This window comes from Pituophis catenifer, unplaced genomic scaffold (genome assembly GCF_029215685.1).
Source record: "Pituophis catenifer annectens isolate HBS135680 unplaced genomic scaffold, rPitCat1.0.hap2 SCAF_7, whole genome shotgun sequence".
Lineage (NCBI taxonomy): Eukaryota > Metazoa > Chordata > Lepidosauria > Squamata > Colubridae > Pituophis > Pituophis catenifer.
The window spans coordinates 346,596-373,982 of record NW_027256887.1 but is presented as its reverse complement, the minus strand read 5'-3'; the positions used below and the strand labels follow the sequence as shown (position 1 = coordinate 373,982).

The following is a 27,387-nucleotide window of genomic DNA, read 5'->3' as shown; positions in this document are numbered from 1 at the left end:
GTGAAATATTAAAGCGGTCAATGAAATGAACGGGAGTCATATTACCTCGATGGAGATCACGGCCTCCGTGTTAATGGCAGGGCTGTTTCTGGTGCCAGAGAGCGCCTAAGCGCCATTGCTATTGACCCTGCTGTTGGTTTGGTCTTAGAAGTTGGCCTGGTAACTGGAAATGGACTTTGTATGAGTTGGTTTCCCTGCCTTCCATCATCAGACCAAAAGCTGCCTTATATTTTGCACAAACTCTCATTGACGTGCAAAGATTGGCTCGGTCCAATATGTCCATTTCTTCTTCAGCCACAAGGAATTTTCACATACCTGGAGTCCGTTTCTATCTTGAGGTTCTTGAGGAAGAGTATTTGCATGCAGGATGGAGGAACAGACTTTAATGTCCTCCCAACAGAGGTGTTTCCAGAGGCAAATCTGATCTCATTTGTTGCAGTTGGGTTACAACATGACCAGCCGAAAGGGAGGAGAGAAAGGTCTCTCCGTAAATCTGCTCCAGTCTAAGCGTAGAGGGGACATTTTGTTCCAAAATTCAATACAACAGAATTAGTAGATTCTTTTTTTCTGAATGTAACTCAATCACACTCCAGGATCGGAGGGAAGTGGCTGTTAAGCTCCATAGCTCTGCTCGGTCTCCCACCCAGAACCCACCCAGAACCTGAAACTGTGGTTTAACAATTCCTCTCAATTCATATATTTTCTTTTCCTTCTGCTTGCTTTCTGCTTCACTTTCCCCTCAGATTCCCTGTTTCAGCCACCCTGGGAAGATCAGGTTTTGAAGGATGGCATCCACAGGAGGTTTATGAAAAAAAACACCAGCTGGCAATTATGGCCACACTGTTGCAGCCAACATTTTGATTGTTCTCACTCGCTCTCTCTTTACACACACACACACACACACACACAATTAAACATAAGTAAAATAAGTAAAATAAATGAAGGTTGCAACTCCATGAGAGTTTTTATGTCTTGTGGGATGTTTGGGACCTGCCATCTCTATTCTGCCATTTTTATTACATTTTGCAACTGATCCTGAATTTTATCTGCTTTAAGCCACATCTTTATGCGTGGGTTCATCTGGGCACCTTTGGGTTTCTCAAAAGTTTCAGCCGACCGTCCATGAAGTACAGAAGCCACATCTTTGAAAACCCTCTGCTGCTGGGTTACAAAGAAAGTCTGCAATGGCTGTGGACTTGTACTGTAAAGTTTGGTGTGTTGTTTTTTTTACAAAATTAAAGAAGCCTTTGAATTAAATCTGCACCCTGAGCCAGACGACATAGCCTCACTGATTGGGAGTCCTGTAGGCGCTAAGGTAATATAAATAACAACGCTGAATCTCTGCCAAACATCTGGTTCTGCTTGGGCTCTGAAGAAGAACAGTTCTGGGCAAGTGTGTGTGTGTGTGTGTGTGTGTGTGTGTGTGTGTGCTATTTGTGAAAGATACATCAGTAAACCATTCTTTTTTTCCCTATATTTTAATTTTTATTATCATCAACGCAGCCAAGGCTATAGAGCACCTATAGAGCGCCTATAGGACAATCTGTAGCTCAGGCTTGAACTGTGAGGTCCTTGGTGCTCTCTGAGCTTGGTGGTTTTCTTGCTTTTTCTTGCAGGTGGTTTGCTATTCACAAGGTAACATCTTCAGTGCTAGAAGGGAGTGAGGTTTGCTCTTTCTTTATATGCAGTAAATTGTCCTGTCAGAGTTGGTGGAGATGTTGTCTTCTCATTGGTGGTTCTTTCGTTAGGCTGTGGTTTACTGCTTGCCTGGTGGTGTTGCTCCTAGTGGTAACCTTTGCTAATCTGAGTGTTGATTGTTGGTAAGAAAGACTTTCTGACTCTTCTGGTGTGTAAACTTGAATACTGATTTGTCTGAATTCCCTACTGTTCTAGGAATTCCCTACTGTTTTGGGATTTAGCTTGGTCTAGGGGGCTCACAGTTTCCCAGGTGAAATTTGGGTTGCCTCCATCAAGCATGTGTTGTGAGATTAAGGACTTTATATCGTATTTTCTGACTACTAGTTGGTGTACATGAACCTTCCCTTCTAGTCTGTCCTACATGGTGGCTGCTAGAGTCCTTACATTGCACGTTGTAGAGGACTCTTGGTGTTTCTTCTTGGGCTGCTTCTTGGGCTTTGGTTTACTAACAATTTTTGGGAGGGCTTCAGTTGGTTTGCGTGCTACACTGATGCCATGTGGTTGCAATTGTGTCATCCTTTTCGTCGCTTGTGTTGGTTGTGCTGTGGTGGGTTGAGTGGTCAACACTTTTTGATAAAGTTGCACAGGTATCCTTTTATTTGTTTATTTATTTATTATGGGTGATGTTGTAAAGCTGGTCTGTCTATTGTTGCAGTGTGTTTGTAGTCATCTGAATAATGTTCTTACACGGCTTCTATGGTGGGAGGTTGGGTTGCCGCTTCCATGCTGGAACAGAGAAATTTTGTCACATCGGGTTTTCTGCCATGGAGAGGTCCTACAAGGTACGAATCAAATCCGGTGTTTCAGTCGGTCGTTCTAGGAGGAGATCCTTCTGTGGGGGCAAAAAATGGGAGTTTGGTGGCCACCTTTTTTGGACTAACTCGTTTTATTAAAAGGCAGGAGCTTTCAGGAAGTGCCAGAGCCCCCTATCTTTTGGGGGCCACCCACAATTTTTTTTCGTGCCAAAGGACACATTTGACATTTGGGAGCTTATTCTGAGCATCCTCTTGATTGCCATGGTGGTTTGGCCAACCACAAAACATCCGTTCATCAGCAGACAAACAAAAAAGAGCACCCACTATTTGATGTTCAGGAAGGTAGTGAGGCATGATAGGAATACAGGTGATGGTTACCTACACATTTCAAACTGCCCCACACAGCGACTGTTAGCACAGGGGAAAATAATTGGTGGGACTTTTGTCAGAAACCTGCACATCATCACAGAAAGGAGAATTTGCCAAAGGCCTGATGAAGTTTGCACAATTCATTTAATGATGTATTATTGCAATTTACTACTGTGGTTTGCTGATCTTTAACTCTAATAAAGTTTTGTTGTTTTTATTGTGGTCTGTGTAAATGCTCACCACCAACTAAGCATGAAAAATTACAGCAGGCTCCAACATCTGTACTGAGAGCAGCCCTGTCAAAGTGGACATTGGTGGACTATAAAGGTGCAGGGCACAGAAAATATATTTTAATAGTAGCTATGGATAAGCACTCATTAAATTAATTAAACATGGATTAGATCAGGTGGCTAAGGCACCAGGCTAGAAAGCAGGAGATGGTGAGTTCTAGTCCACCACCCCCCCTCAGGTAGGAAAGCCAGCTGGGTGACTTTGGGCCAGTCCCTCCCTCTCAAAACCACGATGCCAGGCTTGGGTGACAAGCCAGTAAGTCAACACCTGCTTCAACCAATGGATCAACCCTCAGTTGACCAGAAAAAAGTAGATCCTGCATTTCTGGGGAAATGATGGGAAAAAAAAACCATCATTTAGCTTTTCATTAACTTCATTACACGCATGAAGAAGCACGATTAGAAGCAACAGCAACAGAAGCTCCAGAATATGGGTGGATATGAAAGACCACATCACATCTAGTCAGTTGGCAAGTGGACCCGGAAACCCACTTTGATCATGGCTTGGGTTCTCTAGGTAGCCCCTTTGCTGCCATGTTCCCTCGTTGCAGAATGGAGCCCAGGGCTCAGTGGGAAAATTTCCTTTACCACATTTGGCATTTATTCTCCCCAACGATCCTTACTCTACAAGGGCTTGTTTCTCAGAGAAGCCATCTGCAGACACATGTGCCTGGTAGCTCGGTAACATTATCCATCCATCCATCTAAATCTGGATCACATCTGTATGATCCTGGTGGCTTAGCTAGCCTTAAAAGCAATGTATACCTAGTAAGATTATTGTTTCCGGTATTATTCCATTCACACCAGGGAAAAGTAATCTGGGTTTTTCCCCCCAGACTCTTCCTCTGTGGGCAGCCTCATGCACCATGTATCAAAACCCCCAGGAAGTGAGATGTAGAAAGGTGGTAGTTAGGTTCCAATCCTTTGCTGGCACTCTGTGAGAATTCTAGCTTTAGGTGCAGCTTCTATGCACTCTGTTATGTCTGATTCCCTAGGTATAAAGTCCTCTGCTCGGTTCTGTGCCACCCTGGTCACCTATTTTCTTTTCACCCACGGACACAGATACTTAGAGACACACATGGGATGATAGTGATAGCATTGTCTATGTGGCTGACTTCCATAGGTTAAAGTTTTTAAAATGCAGCATATCAGTTTTCAAATAGCTTTAAAAATCGGTGCAGAGGTAATTTGTCTTGCATGGAACCTGCTCCCAAACCTGTTTCTGGGAAGAAGAAGCAAATGATGGTTGGAACTGAAATGAAACAAACAAAATGTTATGATATTTATGTAGTTACTTACCAAGCACATCTAAATTATATTAAAGTAAACAAAATTTATTTACAATCCCCAAGTCACAACTTTTGAGCACCCTTAACATTTGGAAATTAAAAGTTGAAAAAGCTGACCCGTCAAGAATGTAGGTTGTGCACACTTAAAAAAAATAATTCAGAAAAATTGTTTTGAGCCTTGTGTGAGGAAAGGGCCAAGACTTCTCTGCAGCTCAACAAGGCAACTTCCTGCCATTTCTCAGACTTCTGCGTGTGCCTGAAAAGTGTTACTGCAGGAGGATATTTATGTTCGAGTAAAAGCAAATGTAACTTTAAAGCAGCTGCAACATCTTGTTTTCAAACTGAAGCCTGGAAAAGGGTACAAAGCTTTAAAGAATAGCAGAAATCCAAAAAAGGTTTTGCAACTTACTTGTGAATTATGCACTCCCTTTATTTGGATATAGAGGTGTCCCAAGAAGTAATTGGAATAGCTATACAGTTGGTAAAAGCGTTCGTCTTTTTTTTTTTTTTTTTTGCCCCAAAATGGTTCAGAAATGTGTGCGCTGACACCTCTATTTTTATCCTAACCTTTCTCCTATTTCCTTTTTCTCTTCCTGGTGCTCTTTGGTCACCGAACACCTCAGAGATTAAAGGGGGAAAAAACTCTACTGCCTTTCACTGTTCTATCAAATAAGGTGAGGGAAGTGGCAAATAAATTTAATAAATAAACAAACACAGTGAGGGAAAAACACAATTGTAGCTAATTAAACTAATTAAAATAGAGAGAATAATTGTTCAAAATGAGCTCTTTCCTAAAGAGGAAGGTCTTAATCAGCTTCTAGGGAATTTTAGAAGAGTGGGGGCATTGTCCTCAAAGGAGAGGTTGGGAACCCACAGACCTTCCAGAAGCTTCTCCTAATCTCCAAGGTTGGTCTTCCCACTGAGCAAACGTTAAGGAGAAATTTATTACCCAGTTGGGTCTTATGCTCTGCCATCAAAAAGCCTGATGGAGGAAAGACCTATGCGCAACATAATGCAGCCTCAATGGAAGGATTTTTTGTCCCAGGACTTCATAGCCTTAATTGTTTCCCTTCTGGTGGGCTACCGGAGCCGACTGCCTCAGCTGAGGATCTGTGTAGGGTGAAAAAAAGGGAGGAGAATTGCACAGAAAAGTGCCTGGGTGTGTGTGTGTCCCACTAATGCCAGCTGCCCCGGCCTGATCACTCCTGGTGACTCCACTCTCCAGACTGGAGCTGTCCCTCTGTGAAAATTGGGACTGTTTGCAAATACATTAGTTCCTGGCAACAGCCTGATTATCGACCTGGAGTGTGCAGAACGGCGACAATCGGATTAGTGCTTGCAGCACAAAGGCCCAGTGAGACCCCGGGATGTAGTTTGCCAAACAGAGACCAGGGCGTGAATGGGGGAAAGCAAGCTCTCCTTTGGAGACCCCATGATGGAGGTCGCGTGTGATTAGACCACAGTGCATGGACTACAAAGGAGAGGGATGAGGAGGAAAGCTGTGGCTGGTTGCCTCCCAGGGGGTGGCCCAGAAATCAAACAAACTGACTGAGGAAGTTCTGTTATGGGGCATAAATGCAGCCCCATTAAGCTGTCAGTCCTGTTCAAACAGCAGCCTCTTCCCCACTCTGAAGTCCCAGGTTTAAAAAGCCTGGTGGCATTCAATTGCAAACAAATGGGCATAAAATTGCATTTCTGACATAGCTTCAGGCTTTGGGTGCTCTTGCAAGATTTAATAAAAAGAAGATACTGGATTCCCCAATTGCTCAAATAGCTACCTGCAATATTAAATTAATTATGAAACTAATTCTATACATCATTCATTCTGCAAGTATAGCTAAAGGTGTACATATCGTTCATTTGTTTTGTTTTTAAAGGGGTTCTTTTTGGTATTGCATAATTTCATTGAATTTATTGAGGTTGGTGTGATTTTATGGAAAGAAAGGTGTTTTTTTTAAATAACTTCTTCTTTGGGGTATGGATTATTATCTGATAGTGGAGAATATAGACACTTCGGGTCTTCCAGATTGGAGGGTTGCAATAATTGTCCCTACTTATAAGAAATATAATCAGGAAGATCCTGTAAATTATAGACCTATTAGTCTATTAAGTATTGTAAGCAAATTATATGCAAAGCAAACTTTAGACATGGATGGAATCACAAGGAATTAAAGGGGGTGAACAAACTGGGTTTAGAGAAGGGCTGTCGACTATAGACTAAATTTTAGTACCGGTATTATATTATTCACAAATATGTGTACAGTTTAACCTCAACTATATAAATGACATTTCTGGACTTCAAATATGCCTTTGATTCTATAGCCAGAGATATTCTGTGGATAAATTCCAGAATACACTGCCATGGACAGATACCTTATTTGGTACTGAAATGATGTGCTAATTCCTCTCTGAGATTAGGTTACAACAACCATGGACTGATCAATATACAGCGAGGTGTGTGGCAGGGATGCTTCTGGCCCTTTCCCTGTTTAATCAGTCCATTAATTCCATCAATTGCATTGACAGTCGTGCTCCCCCAAAGTAGCACCCCACAAAATCTGAGTATTATTGCACAGAGATGAAATAATCTTATTTTTCATCTATGGAGATTCTCTGTCATCCAGGTCATGGTTGTCCCAAAGGTGCTTTTTCAAGGGACAACTGAACTTTCTGGTTTTTCTTTGAAAACGTTTCACTTCTCATCCAAGAAGCTTTTTCTTCTTCTCCAGAGCTAAAGAAGCTTCTTGGATGAGAAGCAAAACGTCTTCAAAAAAAAACCAGAAAGTCCAGTTGCCTCTTGAAAAAGCACCTTTGGGACAGTCTTATTTCTCATTCTCTGACAGGCTTCAAAACAGCAACGGATGCTGCAATTTAATATTTGTAAGGAAAATAGGATAGTAGTAAATTTCCAGAATTCTGACATTATTGTCTTCTTCAAAAGAGTCAAAATCCAAAGTTGGAAGATAGAGGAGAACTTGACTGAACAAGGTCCCGTCTTCAAACACCTGGGAGTGGATTTCCAAGGAAACACGGAGGGCCTGCCATGATGACGTCTTCTGGGGCTTTAAGTTCTGCAGATGCCATCAAACCATTCTATTTCACAAAGTAATACCTGCAGTTGTGGAACTGTTCCAGGCTAAGACCTTAGCCCAAGTCTCTTAGCAATAATTCATGCTAGCAGAAATTCTCTTGAGTGACTCCAAACAAAATGCCCAAGATCTATACAGTACTTTAGCACTCACCGGGGGGGGAGGGGGAGGAGAGAGAGATATTCTGGGAGTTGAAGTCCACACATCTTCAAGCCACCAAGGTTGAGAAACAGGGCGATGATACTGAACAGGAACACCAGCAATTGCTTTTTATAAGACAAAGCCGTTTCTCCCCTTATCCCAAGCTGTGCCTCCAGGTAACAAACTTCCTATTCCAGCCTGTGGTTGGTTCCTGGAAAGCCCCTGAATCTTTTGCAGGCTGTGCATGTGCTCCACTAACCCTCTTGTGTGCAAATACACACGGAGTGTTATCTTGATTGGCAAGAAGATCAAACTCTCCCATGAGGGTCCCATGCAGGAAATCAGGGGACAGGAATGGAAAGATAAGAAGTAGGAATCGGATAGAAAACATCGCAGGAAATGATAGAAACAAGATATGGGAGTGGACAGGCAAATAAAGTGAGCTTTAAAAAGTTGAAATACTGTCTAAGAGAAAGATGTGGGGAGGGAGATCCGTATCTCTAGACTTTTCCATTATGATCTGAAGGTGGTTGGAAGTTACGCATCTGCACATGACGGCCCAGGAAGTTCACCCACAATGGCGCTGTCAGGTTTAGGCATCTGATGATTTATTTCCTTCCTTGCACAGCTTGTCTCGATTTTGTAAAGAAAATGTATTTTCAATTACTTTAACAGCAAGATAAATGAAGTGGAAGAGTACAGTGTGATTACCTATCTAGAGGAATATTTCCACTTTAGAAAAATAACCCCTTCATTTCTAGCCTGTAAGCTGGAGCTACTTTTTCCACACAGGCAAAGAATTGGGCTGCAATTGAGGGGTTTTTGTTGTTGTTGTTGTTGTTTTGCAGAAATTTCCCCATTAGTTGTGTTATCTGGGAGATGGGATTCCTAGTTATAACTAAATAACTATTCCTAGTTATTTCCAGTGGTGAAATTTAAAAATTTCCCCTACTGGTTCTGTGGGCGTGGCTTGTTGGGGGGAGGTCATGTGACTGGGTGGGCATGGCCAACTCGACATCACTCACATCAAGGGGCTCCTCACCGGCCCCTCCCCTCCCAGCCACTCCTTGTCGTGAATGGTAGGAAAATGGGGAAGGGAATATTCCTGCCTACCATCCTTCCCTCAGTCTGTGCTCAAATTGAGGAATGGATGACAGGCAGGAAAATCCCCTTCCCCGTTTTCCTGCCTTTCATGAAAATGGCTCCATTCCAGCTGCTCCCCCCCCATCCCCGTCCCTCCTGGGGACTACCTTAAAAGGGACAGGCTGCAGCAGCTCCGTTCTGAATGGAGGGGAAAAGCTAGCATTCTCTCTGCTGCATTTAACATTGAATTCTGTAGAATATCGAGTGGCCGGAGGAGGTGAGGGGCAACCGGCCAGGCGTGGGTGGAGCCAACAAGGGGTGATTACTACCAGTTCAGCGAACTGATGCCAATAATCCCTAGTGGTTTTCCCGAACCGGTCCGAACCGGTAGGATTTCACCCCTGGTTATTTCCCTTTCTGTTTTGCTCTCCTCTTCTTCACCGTCCTTAAGTCTCAAATCACCCTACCTCATCTTTAAAAAGGAGGACTAGATCTACGGTGGGTATGGACTGTCTGTCTGCTGCTGCCTGTTTTCTGTTCAGTTGTTTTCCTTGCCTCCGATGGGCCCCTGAAATGCAGAACCCCCAGGCATCAAGGACAGATAGCTGGGCAGTGAATGTACTGAAATAAAGTTGCTAAAGAGAGGCTTTTCCCAAGGATGATGGGAGGGAGGTTGCAAAAGGTCTCCAGTCTGCCTGAACTGTGGGAGCCGACCAGTTCCTCGCCTGTAGAGAAATGTATTGTTCCAAAGGGAATCTGTTGGAATCATTCCCCCCCCCTTAAACTGTTCATCCTGGATTTGCAAGCATACAAAGCTTCCCTCAATAATGACATGGGCCCAGGGCTTCTTCTCCTGGGGAAACGGGAGGCTAAGGCACCCCAATTGCAAACACTGAAAACTCACCTATAAATGGGTGAGAGTGTTAATATTTCAAAGAATGCATCAGGGTATATGCATGACAGATTTTAGCGAACTATAATTCACCTTTAAAGTACAAAGGAGAAGAGCACACCTGTAGTGATAGGAAGATGGATGGTGTGATCAGGTACTCAATTCTCTTTCCTTCTTTTTCAGTGTGTTTCTGGCCATATTAATCCCACTCCCTATTATTGTTTGTTTGTTTGTTTGTGTATTTATTTATTTATTTATTTATTTATTTATTTATTTATTTGGAGGGGAGAATCAACAATATCAATCAAGAGATCCATCCATAAATAATGAAACTGCGAGCTAAAACACTGAGGTTTATTCCTCACATTTTTACTGCTAAATTAAATTGGAAATTATACATTCTGTCGACATGAATACCAAGCAGGGCTGTCATAATTGATGCAAAAACACTGAATACCAAAAAGGGTAATGAAGATTATTTTTTGTGCTTGTTTCTACCAACTGTTGTTTCTATGCCGTGATGAGTTTCAGTTACATGACAAGTTAGTGTAAAAAAAATAAAATAAAAGCAAAACAAAATTATTCAGGCAGAGCTTATTTCAAAGTTTACTGCGCCGTGGATTTAATCTTCCTTTAATAGATTTTGTGTCAAATTTGTCTACACTAGCTGCGAAAATTAATTATAAGCTCCACAAAAATATATTCAATGTGATTCCAGATTTGTAGCTGTCTTTGTGTCTACAAAGTATTGAACGTTTAAAATGTAGCCAGGAACAGGGAGGGAATATATCTGAGAGGTGAGTGAAAATGAAAGATTGAGAAGTAAAGAATCCGGGCTAAGTCAGGTATAGAAGTACCTCATGCTTCCCTTCCACATTCCACCTCACCTGAAAATCCTTCATGACCTCAGATATTGATGCAAATCCAGTTCAGCATGCAAATCTTTTTTTTTTTTTATTGCAAAAGTTTTACAATTACATTTTCACCCCTTTTTTCACCCCCCCACCACCCTCCCACCCTCCCCAAACTTCCCATCCTCCCTAACCCTCCCCAACCCTCCCCCCCCAGACTTCCCTATTACATACTCATAACTAATAACACTAATAAATAAACCTGAACCCATCCCTCCCCCTATATAATTTTTCCTCTTTGTCTCTTTACATTAAAATATTTCTAATACATTATTTTCAAATAAAAGCTATTTGATACTTTCTAGTTTGGTATTTGTTCTGAACATATTCTATCCACCTTTTCCATTCCCATTCATAAGTCTCTTGTGAACAATCTTTTAAATACGCTGAAATCTTCGCCATCTCTGCAAAACTGGCCATCTTCAAAGTCCATTCCTCGATAGTAGGCAAAGCTTCATTCTTCCAGTATTTACCTATCAACAATCTTGCTGCTGTTATCATATACAATATTAGTTTTATTTCACCCCGTGTAAAACCCTTAACTATACCCAATAAAAACAATTGTGGAGAAAATTGAATTTTTTTCTTCAAAACATTCTGCATGACCCACCAAATTTTTATCCAAAAAGCCTTAACTTTCCTACAGGTCCACCATACATGATAATACGTAGCATCCAAACATTCACATCTCCAACATTTTGGCTGAACATTAGGGTACATACATGACAACTTTTTAGGATCTAAATGCCATCTATAAAACATTTTATAAAAATTTTCTCTCAGGTTTTGCGACTGTGTAAATTTAACATTCTGAACCCAAATTTTTTCCCAAGTTTCCAGCATCACTGGTTCTTCAAAATTCTGTGCCCACTTAATCATACAATCTTTAACTAATTCCGTTTCTGAATCTCTTTCTAACAAAACATTATAAAGCCTTTTAATATGCATTGGACCTTTCTCTCTTATATGTCTAACCAATTCTTCCTCATGCAACATAATACCAGTTTTTTGGTCCTCTTTCCATCTCATTTGTAATTGATTATATTGTAACCAGGTTAAATTAATCCCTTCGTCCAACAGTGTCTGCAATGTCTTCAGCTGCCATCTGCCCGCATCTGTAAAAAGAACCTCTTTATATAAAAACCCCCCGAGTGACATTATATTTGTATTCCACAAGGTATGACCAAGATCCAGCCATAGCGGTATTTTATAATCCCATTTGAGTCGGTGCTTCTTCCAAACTTTCATCAAGGAGTCTCTAAGTATATGACTTTTAAATACTTTATCCACTTTATTTTCATAGAATAAGTAAGCATGCCATCCAAATTCAAGATCAAAACTTTCTGCATTCAATATTCCAGCCTTTTTATTTCCAAACCAGTCACTTGTTAAAGTTAAAGCTGCTGCATCATAATATAACTGTAGGTTTGGGAGTTTAAGGCCTCCTCTTTCTGGAACATCTTGCATAATTTTCAATTTCACTCTCGGCTTTTTCTCGTTCCAGACAAACTTATTCACACCAGACTGCCAGACTTTCAGTTGTTTGTCACTTTTAAGCACCGGAATCATTTGGAACAAAAACAGAAATCTTGGCAAAATATTCATCTTAACTGCTGCTATTCTTCCAAGTAAAGACAGTTGCAGCTTTTTCCAAGTCTCCATGTCTTTCTGAACCTCTCGCCACAACACCTCATAATTATTTTGAAACAATTTCATATTTGATTCTGCAACCTGAATTCCAAGATATTTTACCTTAGGTACAATTTCAAAACCTGCCCTCCTTTCAAGCTCGTATTTACGATCTTGTGTCATATTCTTAACTATCATTTTAGTCTTTTTTGAGTTCAGTTTAAAACCTGAAACTCTACCATAGTCTTGTATAATGTCGTTCATCAGGATTATTGATTCCATTGGTTGTGATAGGGTAACAACCAGATCATCTGCAAATGCCTTTATTCTATAATCCTCTTGCCTTATCACTATACCTTTCAAAATTTTTGAGTCCCGTATTGTATTTAGCAAGACTTCCAATGTTAATATAAATAAAAGTGGGGACAACGGACATCCCTGTCTTGTTCCTTTTTCAATTTTAAACTCTGTCGTCAAACTTCCATTAATAATAATCTGTGCTTTTTGCTCTTGATAAATTGCTGAGATCGACTGTATAAATTGGTCCCCAAAGCCCATCTTTTTTAAAGTCTTTAGTAGAAAGTTCCAATCCACTCTATCAAAGGCTTTCTCCGCATCCAAAAAAACCAGCACTGCAGAAATCTGTTTATTCTTATCAAGATATTCCAATAAGTCTATTACTTGCCTTACATTATCCTTCATATATCTGCCCTCAATAAATCCCGCTTGGTCCTCATGAATTACTTTTTGGATTACTGGCATCAACCTGTTGGCTAATACCTTCGCATAAATTTTATAGTCTGTGTTCAAAAGAGATATTGGTCTGTAGTTCTCTGGTTTTTTAGGACCAACTTGTTCCTTTGGTATCAGAGATATATAAGCAGTTGTCCAAGATGGGGGTATTTTACCCCCTTGTTGAATATTGCAAAATAAGTCTCTAAGTTGTTCCACCATTTCAGCTTGTAAAGTTTTGTAATACACTGCAGTCAAACCATCCGTGCCAGGAGCTTTGGCTGTTTTTAGCTGCTTAATTGCTGCTATTATCTCCTCCTCTGTTATAGGATAATTCATTCTTTCCTTTTGTTGATCAGTAATTTTTGTAACTCTCTTATCCTTTAAATATTTTTCTATAAGTCCATTCTGCACCTCTTCTTTGGTATATAATTTAGTATAATAATCCACAAAAGCTTCTTTAATTAATTTTTGTTGAAAAATTTCTTTCCCTCCAATGTTAATACTATCAATAGTCCGTATACTTTGTTTTTTCCTCAGTGTGTAAGCCAACCATCTGCCCGGTTTATTGGCATTGCAAAATGTATTATGCTTCGCGTATTGTAAACTTGTTGCAACTTGTTCCGCCATAAGCATTTGAAATTGGTCTTTCAAAAGTTTTATAGCACTTCGTATTCTTTCATCTGTTGGGTTTTTAATAAGTAATTGTTCCTTATTCTTTATTTCCATTTCCAACTCAGATCTTTTCTTTTGTCGGAACAGTCTATGTTTAGAATTCATGTAGATAAGTACCCCTCTCATGTAAGCTTTACTAGCGTCCCAAACAATTTCAATTGGGGTACCTTTATTCAAATTTATCTCAAAAAATTCTTTCAAATGCTTTTTAAGTTCTATTGTATTTTTTTCATATCTAAACAAATTCTCATTTAATCTCCAAGAACGTCTCTCAACCTTATCCATCTCAATTTCTATCCATACAGGGCTATGGTCAGTCAAAGTTCTTGGAAAAATCTTTGTTCTTTTTGTCTTAATAAGTAGATCATTTGACAACAGGATAAAATCAATCCTAGAAAAGGATCTATGTCTATCGGAAAAGAAAGTGTAATCCAATTCATTTGGATTATGTATTCTCCAAACATCTTTTAGTTCCATATCTTCTTTCAAATCAAAAAAAGTCTGCGGTAGTCTAATTCTAGACTTTGCCAAGCTCTTTTTGTCTAATTTAGAATCAATTACTCCATTCCAATCTCCCATAAATAAAATAGATCTATAGTCCCATTGCACTATTTTAGTATGTAACATCTTGTAAAAACAATCCTGTTGTTGGTTGGGAGCATAAATTCCAATCAAAAGAATTTGACCATTTGCTGTAAGCAATTCAATTGCTACAAACCTACCATCTTGATCTACTTCTATAACTTTTGCTGTTAATTTTTTATTTACATAAATAACCACACCATTCTTTTTCTGCGAAGTTGAAGATATATAATGTACTCCTAATTTTGAATTTATCAGATATTTCTGATCTTGAGTTGTAATATGCGTTTCTTGTAAACATATTATATCATTATTAAATTGTTTCAAATATGTAAATAGTTTCTTCCTTTTCTGTGCTGAATTCAACCCATTAACATTCCAAGATAAACACTTAAGGGTCATCGGCCTGTTTCTGGAGCGCAGAGCAAAATATTTGAAGTTCATCCAAGAGCTTCGATCTTGCTCCTCCCATAGCTCCACTCTCTTGTGGGGTACTCTTTGCTGCCTTCTTGTCTTGTCTTTCCTGTTGTTGTTGTTGCTTTTGTTTAAGTAATTTGGATTGAGCTCTAGTTATACGTTGATCTTTAACTTCAGTCAACTGAATCAAATCCAAAATTGGAGAAGAATCCAGCAAGGGCTCACTCAGAAAACCTCCTTCTGCACCTTGCACATTTTCTAATTCCTGCTTAGGCTGTTCTTCCAATTGCCTCTCTTCACTCTCCTTAATCTCCAAAACTGTAGATGTACGTGGAGATGGTGTTCTTTCCTTAAGAATAGTACTATAAAAATGTTGTGCCTTCTCCACAGTATTCAATCGATATCCTTCTCCCTTATATCTAAAAATTATCCCAGCTGGCGCGTCCCACCGGAAGGGTATCTGTAAGTCTTTCAATTCCTTAACAAGAAAACCAAATTCTTTTCTAGCTTTCAGCATTTTAGGAGGTAATTCTTTAAAAATTACAAGTCGTGAGCCCCCCACTTGTACAGAGGTGTGAAAAGATTTTTGGAGGATTTCATTTCTAATTTCTCTCTCAGTAAAATATATGACCACATCTCTAGGCAGTTGTCTTTGTCTGGCCACCCAAGAGTTCACTCTGTAAATTTTATCTATTTTGTGAAATACCAGATCAGGGTTAACTTGTAAGATCTTAGCCAAGGCTTCAGAGCAAACTTGTCTCAAGTCCTGTCTCTCCTCCTCTCGAATTCCCCGAAGCCGTATGGCAAATTCCATCGCCCGGAATTGTATCATGACAATCTCATCTTCAATTCTCTGCATTTTATTATCAGCTTCTTCAATTTTATAGTCATTATCTTTCATCCTAACATTAACTTCTAATTTGAGTTCTTCAACTTTAAAATCAACTTTCCCAATAAAATTTGCCAGGCCAGACGCCACTTCTGATATTTTTTTGGTCACCATATTTTGATTCTGCTTCACCATATCTTTAACTTCATTAATTTCCTGCAGAAATTCCTCATGTGATTTTTGAAGTTTATGATCTATTTCCTGTTGAGATTCTTGAAATTTTTCATCCAAAGTTTTAGAAATAAAGTCTTTTAAATCTCCCACATCAATTTCTTTTTTCTGAGTTTGTAACTGTTGAGCAGGGGGAAGTTGCGTTTGATGTTTATGTGTGGGGGATCCCCCCCCTGATGCCTTCCCTTCCTGCTTCTTTGAAGCCATTGTGCCACGTAAGCTAATTTTTCTAAAGAGGGAAGTTCTTTTTCCTTTCCCTCTTCCACAAAAGCTTCTAAAAAAGTCCCCCAGATTTAATCAAGTGAAGCTGAAGTAAAACAAAGTCAAATTTTAGAAAAAGAATTTTTTTCTTTAAATAGAGCAACTTTGTAGCAGCTTTATAACTTTGTAACAAAGCAGGAAGGCTTCACAAATCCACTTTCATTAGCTCGTTAACTCAAATGCTGGGCGCCATTTTTTTTTTCAAATCACTTTCACTCACTCACTTTCTCTTTTAAATTAGAAAGTCAACAAAGCACTGATACTTGCAGTTTTCAAGTTTCTGGATTCAAGTTGATATTTCCGTTGATTGTTAAAATTAGTTCCTTTCGCTTTAAGAGTTTGCTGCTGCCGGCTTGTTCTGCTAATTAGCAGAAACGTCCCACGCCGCCCGGAGTTTCAGCAGGTTGGAAGGGAGCCACGCCTGTTTCCTCCCCAGAAACAGTTCCCTGGGGGGGTTACAGGGGCTCAACCTGTACCCTGCTATCTCTTCTCCTTCAATCTTCAAGATTTTGGAGTTTTCGAGCCGCTCCTCGATCGCGGGGCGGCTCTACAGGCGGCGGGGCTGGCGGTCTTTAAAGAAACACCGCCGTCGCCGAGGCTCGCAAACCGGAAGTCCAGGCAGCATGCAAATCTTGTTCAACTTGAAGGGGTTAAGTTAAATGCACTTCCCCCCACACCTCCCCTCCCCCCAGCTTTCAGTCTATTTAGGAGCGGTACCAGCAGTTCCATTACTGATGATCTTCCAGGGTTAAACACCCAGGTGAAGAAGTGAACAGAACTTTCCAAGCATTTTGGAAGGGGGAGAGGTACATCTTGCATCTTCAACTCAGTGTTGACTCCTGGCAACTGTCTGGACAGGTCCCTGCAATTTTCATGGCAAGAGTTCAGAAGAGGCTTACCATTGCCTCCTTCCTAGAGCTGAGAGAGAGTGACCGGCTCAAGATCACCCAACTGGCTTCATGCCTAAGGCAGAACTAGAACTCCCGGTTTCTAGCCTGACGCCTTCACCATCACACCCAACTGGCTTTCTAAGCATTACCAGCCTCTTGATTCCAGTCTAGCATCTAATGGTATCTCATCCAAGGCATCAATGCCTCTTGGCCCACACGAAGCCTCAATGGAACTCAAAGGGAGAATCTGGGATTTAGGCTCACAAAATGGCAGGGCCAAAATCGGTGCAATTGCAGCTTCTTCACAGACGCTTCCTAGCTACTTCTATGACATCCTGCCTATCTCACCCAGGCAAACTACCTATTGCGGAGACTATAGTTGAATATACACACAAACCATCTGGGCTTCTGCTGGAATACAGAGCAATAATCAGTGGTGAAATGCTACCGGTTCATACTGGTTCTCCCGAACCGATAGTAAAAAATGCTACCAATTCGAGCAAACCGTTATTTCTGACGATCAGCTGGGCGACGATCAGCTGTGATGCACGATTTATATTAGCTAGAATCATCAGATTTCTTGCTTTCTAACTAATCTAAATCGCGTGGCACAGCGGATTCCCCCCCCCTCGCTGTTCTACTTACTTTTGCAAATTCGGAAGGCTTCAAAATGTTCCTTTTTTAGTGCTGCATGGGCCCGCCTCAGGCGCACATGCACATGAAGTGCGTATGCACAGGTGACGCACACGCTTGGTAGCAGACTTCAGAGGATTTCACCACAGTCAATAATGTATTGCTGGGCTGCCCGTTGTATTAACCATGACATCTGGCATTCATAAACACAATTTTCAGAAATCTCAGTTTTCTTTCCATCAAGAAATTGCAATCTTCCTTCTAGAGCACAGACAATTTGTCTAATTCAGACAAACCATTAGCAATAGCACTTAGACTTATATACCGCTTCACAGTACTTTACAGCCCTCTCTGAGCGGTTTACAGAGTCAGGCTCTTGCCCTCCCAGCAATCTGCGTCCTCATTTTACTGGCCTCAGAAGGATGGAAGGCTGAATCGATCTTGAGCCGGTCAGGATTGAACTGCTGGCTGTGGTCAGTGAGCCAGCCTGCAATACTGCACCACCTTGGCTCATTACAAAGATTGACAAGTTTCCTGGAATACCTCAGGTTTGCAGAAGCTGCGTGACCTTCATTTCTTGTTATTAATTGTTTCAGATCATTTTGTTTTCTTTTTGTTCTGTATTTTAAATTTAAGAGTTGTATTTTATTGGTGTTTCTGAATTTTAAATTCTATATGTCTGTTTTATTGGTCTGTTTTGGGGCATTCTTGTCTTTTCTGTGCCACTATAATTGCATGCAGAGGTGAAGAGAAAAGAGATGGTCAGTGCTGGGTGATAATTTGTTGGCATATACAGATCACTCCTCTCTAGTAAGGGGGGGGGGGGGGGCTGTTCCATATTGTGTGAACACCCTCAATTCTTAGATGACAAATGAACTATCTGGTGGTGTCCACTGAGAAACATTACCTGAACCACCAAAGGAGATTATAGAAGTTTGCTACGAGAACTGAATTAGCCAAATCGCATGCAAAAGTCCAGTGAACTTTCACTCCTGAAGATCAGCTTGGCACTGGCAAAATTCTTTAAAGTTCTGTGTACAAATTCAGGTTTCCTCTTTGCCTTCCTTGTTTGGAATCCTAATCTCTATGTGGCTAGAAAAGAAAATTGTCTCCTTAAAATTACACAGGCTGAGCAGCTGAGAAGGACTGTTTTGTAAGGAATCTAATTTACTTGGAGAATTACATATAATTTCACACTTCATTTTTTTCACTTCATCGTATAATTAGTCATTACAGAGAATCAAAACTATTGTTTTCTCCTTAAGAACAAAGGCCTTGGAAACTGCTAATTATACCACAGCTCAACATTTTCGCCTTTCTTTCCTCTTAATGGGCTTTTCTGAATATGGAGCTTTGCATTTGTCAATTTTCCAAGGAAAGGAGTTCTTTTTTCCCCTTCTCGTAAGAAGCATACAACAAAAGAAAAGATGCTTACCTTACTTTAAAAGATGTATACAATCTCCCTTCACTATAAATTTAGCAAGGAGTTTTAGCTAATTGTACATTACACACACTCCCCCTCACAACTACAACTGTTTGTTCCAAGCAAACAAATATGGCCTTGTTAATTCTATTTTTGGTGTTTTACAATTTCTAATTCAGTAGGACTTTCCTCAAGAATAAATCTGAAAATAGCTCCTGAATAGTGGAATATTTTCCTCAAGTATTTGCCTCAAGAGTAACACCATGTTACTCTGAACAGAAACGGGGAGAAGTTTTAGCAGAAGATCCACTTGATCTGATCATAATATAGGTAGGGATAGGATCAGGTCAGGATTGAACTGTTGGATGGCTTTTTGTTTGTCTTTGGATCGCTCAATGATTGGCATCTTGTCTTCTATTTCCCTCAGGACTGAGGCAGCCTCTAAATGGTATTTTATTTTACACCACTATTCCTTGCTTTGTTTGAAGTGAATTTTTAAAGGTCTATTACACTTCAACTTCACATTTCTTGGAGACAGTCTTTGGTTTTAGTTGGAGGTTTCATATTGTACTAGTTCAAGAATAGATGCAAGCCATCTTCTTGTTAATGTGCTTTTTAGGTTGATATTTGGATTTATTACTTCAACATTTGTTTGTAGCACTTAAACATTCACTCCATTGGACTGAAATAATATAACGCACATGAGCTAATAATTTTTAAATGAATTATCTGAATTATTTTGGTAGTGACCTACATGTTTTAGTCCCCCCTTCTGGCAGATGCTTTCCATAAAAGAGATTTCCCTCATTAAAATGTTTTGGGAGATTACCACATTGATATATAGGGATATCTCATCGTAGTTTTGAGAAGAGCATTTTGTTTGCTTTTTCTTTAATCATTGCAACAAAAAAAGAAATGCTTTAGGGCACAACAAAGAGTTCCACAGGATACTGATGTTAGGCAAGAAACTGCTGGGACCCACCTTCTCTTTCATGGGGTATCTGGTAGTGGAGGATGGGAATTGGAGTCTAGTAGGACATTCTGCTCACCCCTGGGCAAGGGAAAGCTGGCATCTGCTGGCCAGAAGGCCACATTCATCATCATCCATCAGCAGCACCAGCAACACTGCAACGATAAACAATTACGTCTTGCTTGCTTTTCCTTTTTCTAGTATTTCTTTCTCTCACTTAAATGGTTGCTATTTCCAGTGTCTGCCCTGAGATCAGAGGCCGGTTGAGGCTGAGGAAACTCACCAGCCTGCTCTTAAAAGCAACTGGTGGCTTCGTCCTCCTTTGATCAGGCTTAATCATGTTGAAGTAGGGTTGGTGTTGCTTTAAAAAACGCCTTCGTTATTTTTAGCACACTTCACCGCAGGTTGAAACTGGGGAGGGGAAAGAGTTTGCCAACTCTGTAATTCTAACATTGTTTAATTGTGGTGGTTCTTTTTTAATTCATATAAATCAATTGTCTTCTCCACAGTCTAGTGTGGTTGATGAAGGCAGATGTATAAATGGCAGGTCAAAGGGGAATTTTTCCTCCTGCTGTAACCTACTTTTGTAACTTGTTGTACAAATCACACACACACACACACACACACTGCTTAACAAGAGCAAGATTAAAAAGAGAGTGAAACTGAAAGTTGCTGGAAACAGAGCGGGGATTCCCATCCCCACAAATAATCTGATTAGCCATACAGGGAAAAGAGAGGCCCGATGAAAGAGAAGTCCGGATAAAAGAAATTTTGTTGATTTTAGCCTTATTTCACTTTTCTATTTGACTTTGTAATGACTAAAGTTTTATATTATTTATAATGGATTTCGTTTTTGTGGTTTTGTTTGGTTGGCTATTCCTTTTGTGATCTTGTGAAAAGGGTACAATAGAAACTGTGCCATGAACAACCAAAGAAGCCTTTTTCACGATGGAGAATGTTCTTAAAAGTCCCTGAAATGCACAAAACAAACTTTTCCATAAACTACATGCCAGAACTTTGAATAAAAAGACCTTTTTATTCCACCAGGCGGGCCTGGCCTAATCTTTTCCCTTTTTCTTTTTTAATATGAAAATTTTAATCTGTTTTTAAATGATTGGAGTGTTTTAAATCTGTCTGGGCCAAATTGTTTAATTTGGGTTTATTCTGTTTTTTAAATTTTGTATTTATGTATTTTATCGTTTGGCTGTTCACCGCCCTGAGTCCTTCGGGAGTAGGGCGGTATATAAATCAAATAAAGATAAGAAAGATAAGATAAGAACTTTGAGGGAAGATTGCTTAGAACATTCAACAGCTTGTCTAGATCAAATAGAACAGATGCAAAAATAGGGCCACTAAGCTTGCAGGCCGAAACGTTCAATATAGATTTGGAGCCAATAAGTCTCTGTAAGTGCAAGAGAAGAGCCAGTTCAGAGCTAAGGAGCACGCCTGCTTAATAATGTGATCCTATACAGAGGTGCTCAAAAGCAAATGACTCTTCATTCTTTGCAATCCACATAAGTGATTAAACACATCTACTGTAAGGATGGGCTTGCAACCTACCCGGTGTTTCATTTATTTTCTTCTGTTGCCCTTTAAGCAGTTTCCAAGTGTTATTTGTAATTCTCATTACAAAAGCTTTTATAAAGCCCTGAAGATGTTACTTAGTTGGGTAACAAAAACTCTGTAAGGAAACAACCAAGAGCAGAGAGCATCAAGAATGCCAGAATTCGTATGAAAAAACCCATATAAAGCCATGAAAATCATATTATTTATATTCCTACTATGAGAATTCAGTCCAATTTATAATAGATTCTTTTTAAAAAAAATCTTCTGTACATAGAAGCTTTTCCCCTCAATTCCTTACTGCTTAAATCATAGTCAGATTCTTCTCAGACTTAAAATTGAATAAATGAGAAGTGAACTCCTCAAAAAGAATGTTTATTTTCCCACACACTTGAAATTATCTTACAGTATTTACTGTCTCTTAGGCCAGGGAAATGTAGGATCAATTTTTAGAACTGAATATGAAGCATTGCATAGTCCTGAAAACTTCATCTATTGCTTTCCAGGTCATTTATATCAACCTTGGTTGAAATAACTTTCAAGGATATGGTGAGGTTAAATCTGTAGGGCAGTAAACAAACTCCAGGCAGTTGGGCAGTGTTGGGCTTTAGTGCTTAGTGCTGGGCTTTATATTTGGTAATCAAGTTCTAGAGAAGAATTTTCCAGATGTTTCACCAGCTACATCTTCAGAGGCAAAGTGGTCTACAGAAACTTCGCCACTAAACCCTGAAGCTTAGCAATGCCCAGGAGATACCGGTCATGAAAGCCTACAGCAGAAAATTCCAGAAAGCTCTAGAGCTTTGGAGAAAACTCATTGTGAACCTCATCACCAGAGACTGAAAAATCCTCAGGTTCTATGTAAAAACACCTGATACTATATACTTTGCGTTTCCTTTACAGATCCCAGGTTTATTACTGCTCATTTGATCCCTGAAAGTGACAATCCAGAAGATGACAAGATATACTTTTTCTTCCGAGAAAATGCAATTGATGGGGAGCATTCTGGAAAAGCCACGCATGCCAGAATAGGACAGATCTGTAAGGTAAAAATCATGTCAGGTGCAAAGAAGCCAGGTCTGAAATAAAGAACCCCTTGAAATCTCACGGCCATATTAAATATATTTACTTGTCTAATATTTATTTGTTCATTCCTTTAGTCAATTCATATGGTCTCCCAATTCAATTTTTGTATTAATTCTAACACATCTTGGCTTGATGGTAGCAAAGCCACTGGAGAATTCCTGTTATGAAAAACTCCACAGTAACTTGCGCTCTGGTGTTCTGCTCATCCTCACTCTGGAGCTCTTCCTCCAGCCTAGAGTCTCCCACATGGATTTTGGGCGAGGCAGAAATCAAGTCTTAAAATTGTAATTTTAGATGTCACAATCAGGGCTGAGACAATCAGGAGGATCTTAAAATTCTGGTGTGAATTTTTTATTTGATAGAATGACTTTGGTGGACACAGAAGCCTTGTCAACAAGTGGACAACTTTTTTGAAAGCACGGTTAATGTGTTCTGTGCCAGGACCTAATGGCATCGACACTCATTTCGACGAACTCCGTAAGTGCCAGAACCCGTTGTGAATGCAGATTTATTCCCTGATCAGCTACTGTATGTACTGTTTCATTATGATTTGACCTAAGTTGCTCTTCCTTCTTCCTTTTGTTGACAGAGGATGTGTTTCTAATGAACTCAAAAGATCCTAAAAACCCAATCATCTACGCAGTATTTACCACCTCCAGGTATGGCGCCTGCTGCTGCCCTCACACCTGGGCTTACTGGGCTTGGCTGCTTTGAGAAGCTTTCTCTGTTAGGTGGGGCTTGGAAGAGAGGGAAGCGTTGTCTTAACCTTTGAACTGGGAGAATGCAGTGAATGTCGAAAGGTTAATGAACTGTAGTTTTCTCATGAAAAGCCATAAAAAGATTGTGGACAGTATAAAAGGGTTCATGAATCATAGACAGATGTTGGATCATAGAAATTTCACATTGTCTTGTTTCATTGCCAAGATATCTCTTGCTTGGGATGTTGAGAGAATGTAGTATGCTAGAAGCAACACCAATGTTCTTCTTGAAGTTTTCTGAGGCTGATTGATTGCAAGGCTTTCCATTACTCAAGGAAACTGAACCTGAAAGCAATTTTTCCATGTACCCAGAGTGATATGGGAACAGGACCATAAGGCTTGCTGGTCTAAGTGAAAAAGAAATGGGGGGGGTACAGAGCAAAGGCATAGAAGCAAGCAGGCACATAGAAATGAGGATAATGCTCATTTCCTTGTGGATCACAGGGACATTCCTAAAACCTTCTTAATTTAGAAAACAAAATGCCTCAGCTTTTTTCTTCTGCTTCTCCCCAATGCTAGCAATATCTTCAAGGGCTCAGCTGTTTGTATGTACAGCATGGCTGACGTGAGGAGGGTGTTCCTGGGTCCCTACGCTCACAGAGACGGTCCCAACTACCAGTGGGTCCCCTACCAAGGAAGGGTGCCGTACCCTCGGCCAGGAACCGTAAGTGAACTTCCTACTGGGGAATCAGGGGGTGCCAGAATGGTTTCTTGGTGTTGAGTTGGGACATCAGGAATAACTTGAAATAAATGGAATGGAGGAATTGCTCCCCTATTTAAATCATAGCCTTTAGGATATCCTCTGCTTAAAGATATGATGATATCCTTTTGAAGGTAATAATCCTACAAATTATATATTTTATATAAGAGATGTCCTTGCTGCTATCCCATTTATCAGATTTCCACCCCTTGCTTTCAAGAATCCTATAGAGCCAATTTTTGTGGAAAACTAGCCTGCGATAAAATAAGAATGTCTGTAGCTGGGCATGGACCAGGGTTACCATGCTCACCTGGTGCATCAGAATGAGATGACAGATGGTGTGATGACCCAGGACACAGTACAGAGATAACACAAACAGCTGGCAGTTCAAACCACCCCTTTATTGCTCCAAATCAACCCAAACGCTTCCACGTTTCTGGCAAGTCCCAGAGCAGTGATAACAAACCCCCACACAAACCTCAAGCAGCCTCTGGCTGCAATTAGTCCAGCCCAGCGCTGTCTGTACCAAGGCTGCACGGCAAAAATGTAATTGGCAAATCAAGGGCAAATCAAGGAGTTCAAGGAGCAAAAGATCCAGGTAATTAGTCCAGAATGTCAAAAAGAATGCAAGGACTCCTGGTAAGTTCAAACGTCAGCACACAACACTTCAGGAACTCAGTGTTTGTTCCCGACAAATGCCCCTCCCTACAGTGTCTCCTTAAGTCTCATTCCCCAGGTGTGCCTGGTGAAGATGGGTGGGGCACTCTTCTCACGAGTAGCCTGCTCAGTCTGCGCTGATCACGCCTTCTCTGCACTCTCCGACCCCTTGAATCAGGAGGGGGCGGTCCTTGCTCCTCGTCTGAGCTCTGTCTCTCCCGTTCATCCTGCCTCTGTTCCCCTCTGCCAGCAGGCCTTACAAATTCCAAAAAGCCTCGCTTGGACTGACTCTACCCTTCCCCAGTTTCTTCCAAGGCCAACGGAGCTGCCCTCTCAATCACTGTCAGTTCTTGTTCCAGCTCATCTTCCCCCGCAGATTCAGATTCAGGGGCATGACAGACAGCTGACACAAGACAGTCGACAACTTAGATTTTAATTTTACTCTATATAAAAGGTTAAAAGCAAACCATCTTTTTGAGCTGAGCATGACTCATAGGTACTTTATGCAGTTAATCAGAAATTGTCCTGGCAACAATATGGCAGTGGTTTGCTACTGCGTTCTTCTGGATTGTTGTTTTTGTTGTTTTTATCTCCCAGGCTACTTAGTTGTGGTCTCTCTACTAAGTCCAAAACAATGCAGCTTCACAGTGGGAGACGACCAAGTTCCACAGTATTGTTTGCTTACTATTAGACTTCTGTAAGTCATTGAATAACGGGAACCATTTTGACAGAGCATCTAGGCGCAAAGAGTTAAGCTCAGCTGGAGAACTGGCCAGCAGAGTAGAAAGGCTGAATATCAATCCCATCACTCAGTCGATAGATGAATCCAGTTGCGTCATTTGTGGTAAACACGAGAACTGAGGTCGGGTATCAGCCGGATGGTTTTATTTTGTACATTAGGCATTGGAGGAGAAAATGCCCACTTTGGGAAGTCCCACTGTGTTTTTATTATAAATTTAACACTTAATGAGCATCTGCTTGCTTGTAAATTATGAAGCTGGATCATTTAAATTATAAAATCGGGTCACTGAGCAAATGAAAAAAATATTGAACATTATCCACACATGCTCTTGAGAATGGCTCTCCAACTGCCTGGCCAATACCTCATACTTCTGAATTACTTTCCCTCTTCAATCCATTCTCTGATTAATCATTATCTAATTAATGCCAGCAATCAGTGTTGCACTCCATCTGGAAAATTAGGTCTGCCTCAGGGACGGGCGATGCGGAATTCCCTTCAGCAGAAAATGGCTGCCGGGCCCTGAAAAAAGGTTCCCGTTGTTCCCGTTGCTTAAGTGCTGAAATGGGGCAGCCGAGTTCTCCAAGGAAGGGAACCCTCTGTGTTTCTAACCGCATTTGGTCTGAAGTTCTCCCAGCTTGGATAGTCACCAATGGATAGGAATATCGCAATGTTGCTAAAGTAAACATTGGCTATCACAGTATGAACTGATACCCAACATTTAATAAAACATACAGAACTGGCTTGCTAGTCTCTTCTATCTCCTTGGTTTTTTTCTTTAGAAGACTTAGAACTTAAGACTTAGAATGACTGTATTGTCGCTTCGAATGTACACTAATCGGCATACATTAAAATGAAATTTCATTGCATACAGCTCTCAAAGGGTCACCACCACCTCCAATATACACTACATAAACATGACAAGAAATAAATAAATAAAGGAAGGAATAAATAGATGAATAAATAAAATTTAAGAAGATATGTATTTGTGAGTGGTATATAGGTCGATATGTGTATGATTAATTTTCTCTCCGATGAACTAAGTCAATGTCTGAATTGACCAAGATTATTAGTTAATTATGAGAGTCAGTTTGGTGTAGTGTTTGAGGCATCAATCTGGAAACCAGGAGGCTGGGAGTTCTAGTCCTGCCTTAGGCGCAAAGCCAGGTGGGTGCCCTTGGGCCAGTCATTCTCTTTCAGCTAGAAGGAAAGAGGCAAGGGCAAACCATTTCCAAAGTTTCTTTTGTCAAGAAAACTGCAGGCTTGTGTCCAAGCAGTCTGCAAGAGTCAGACATGATTGAACAGAAGGGGAAAACATATTTAATTATGTGTTGCCTTTCAAGTGGTATATATACATTAGAAATTCAGAAATTGTCAAGCACATTGCAAGAGCTGCATATTTGAATTCATAAAGGGAGCAAGCGTAGTAATTTAGTTTGAAACTGATTCAATCAAAACTCCAAATTGGATTAACTTCCCTAACAGAAGTCATATCACTAAATCAAATTGGTTTGCCTCCGCAGTGGTTCAGCTACTTAGAAAGGCCTTGGCATGCCTTCGCAGTAGTTAATGTGCTTCCTGAGCCTCTGAGGTGCTGCTGGATGCCATCTGGAGGGCTGCACCAGGCAGGGCCTGACCGAGAGAAGCAGAGTAAAACGGGGCACTTTCTCCCCCACGGTCTGGGTGCTGCGTTCCTGCTGATGATCTCGTGTTCTTCCCACCAGTGTCCAAGTAAGACTTTTGGAGGCTTTGACTCAACCAAGGACCTACCTGATGAAGTCATCACCTTTGCAAGAAGCCACCCGGCCATGTACAACCCTGTATTTCCTATTAATAACCGGCCCATTATGATCAAGACGGATTTGGACTATCAGTTCACGCAAATCGTGGTGGATCGGGTAGACGCAGAAGATGGCCAGTATGACGTCATGTTCATTGGCACAGGTAAGGCGTGTTTATTCACCTGTTTTGTTTGGCAAACCTGCTAGGAAGTGAAATGCAAAACTACCAAATTCCACACACCCAGTGAGAACTAGGGTGGGGTTTTTTGATTGACAGAGGAGCAGAAAGTGAAGCAAATCCCATTTGTTTCCTTCTA

At 40.6% G+C, this 27,387-nt stretch overlaps 1 protein-coding gene across 1 annotated transcript in view; it reads left to right on the top strand.

The window, feature by feature from the left end:
* The window catches only part of SEMA3A (semaphorin 3A), a 137,321-nt gene that overhangs the window by 94,169 nt on the left and 15,765 nt on the right, over positions 1–27,387 (top strand). Inside the window, exons 7-11 of the mRNA XM_070947729.1 lie at positions 22,253–22,395; positions 22,798–22,912; positions 23,025–23,094; positions 23,713–23,857; positions 27,014–27,233. Coding sequence (XP_070803830.1) covers positions 22,253–22,395; positions 22,798–22,912; positions 23,025–23,094; positions 23,713–23,857; positions 27,014–27,233 — 693 coding nt within the window. The remainder of the gene's footprint in view (positions 1–22,252; positions 22,396–22,797; positions 22,913–23,024; positions 23,095–23,712; positions 23,858–27,013; positions 27,234–27,387) is intronic.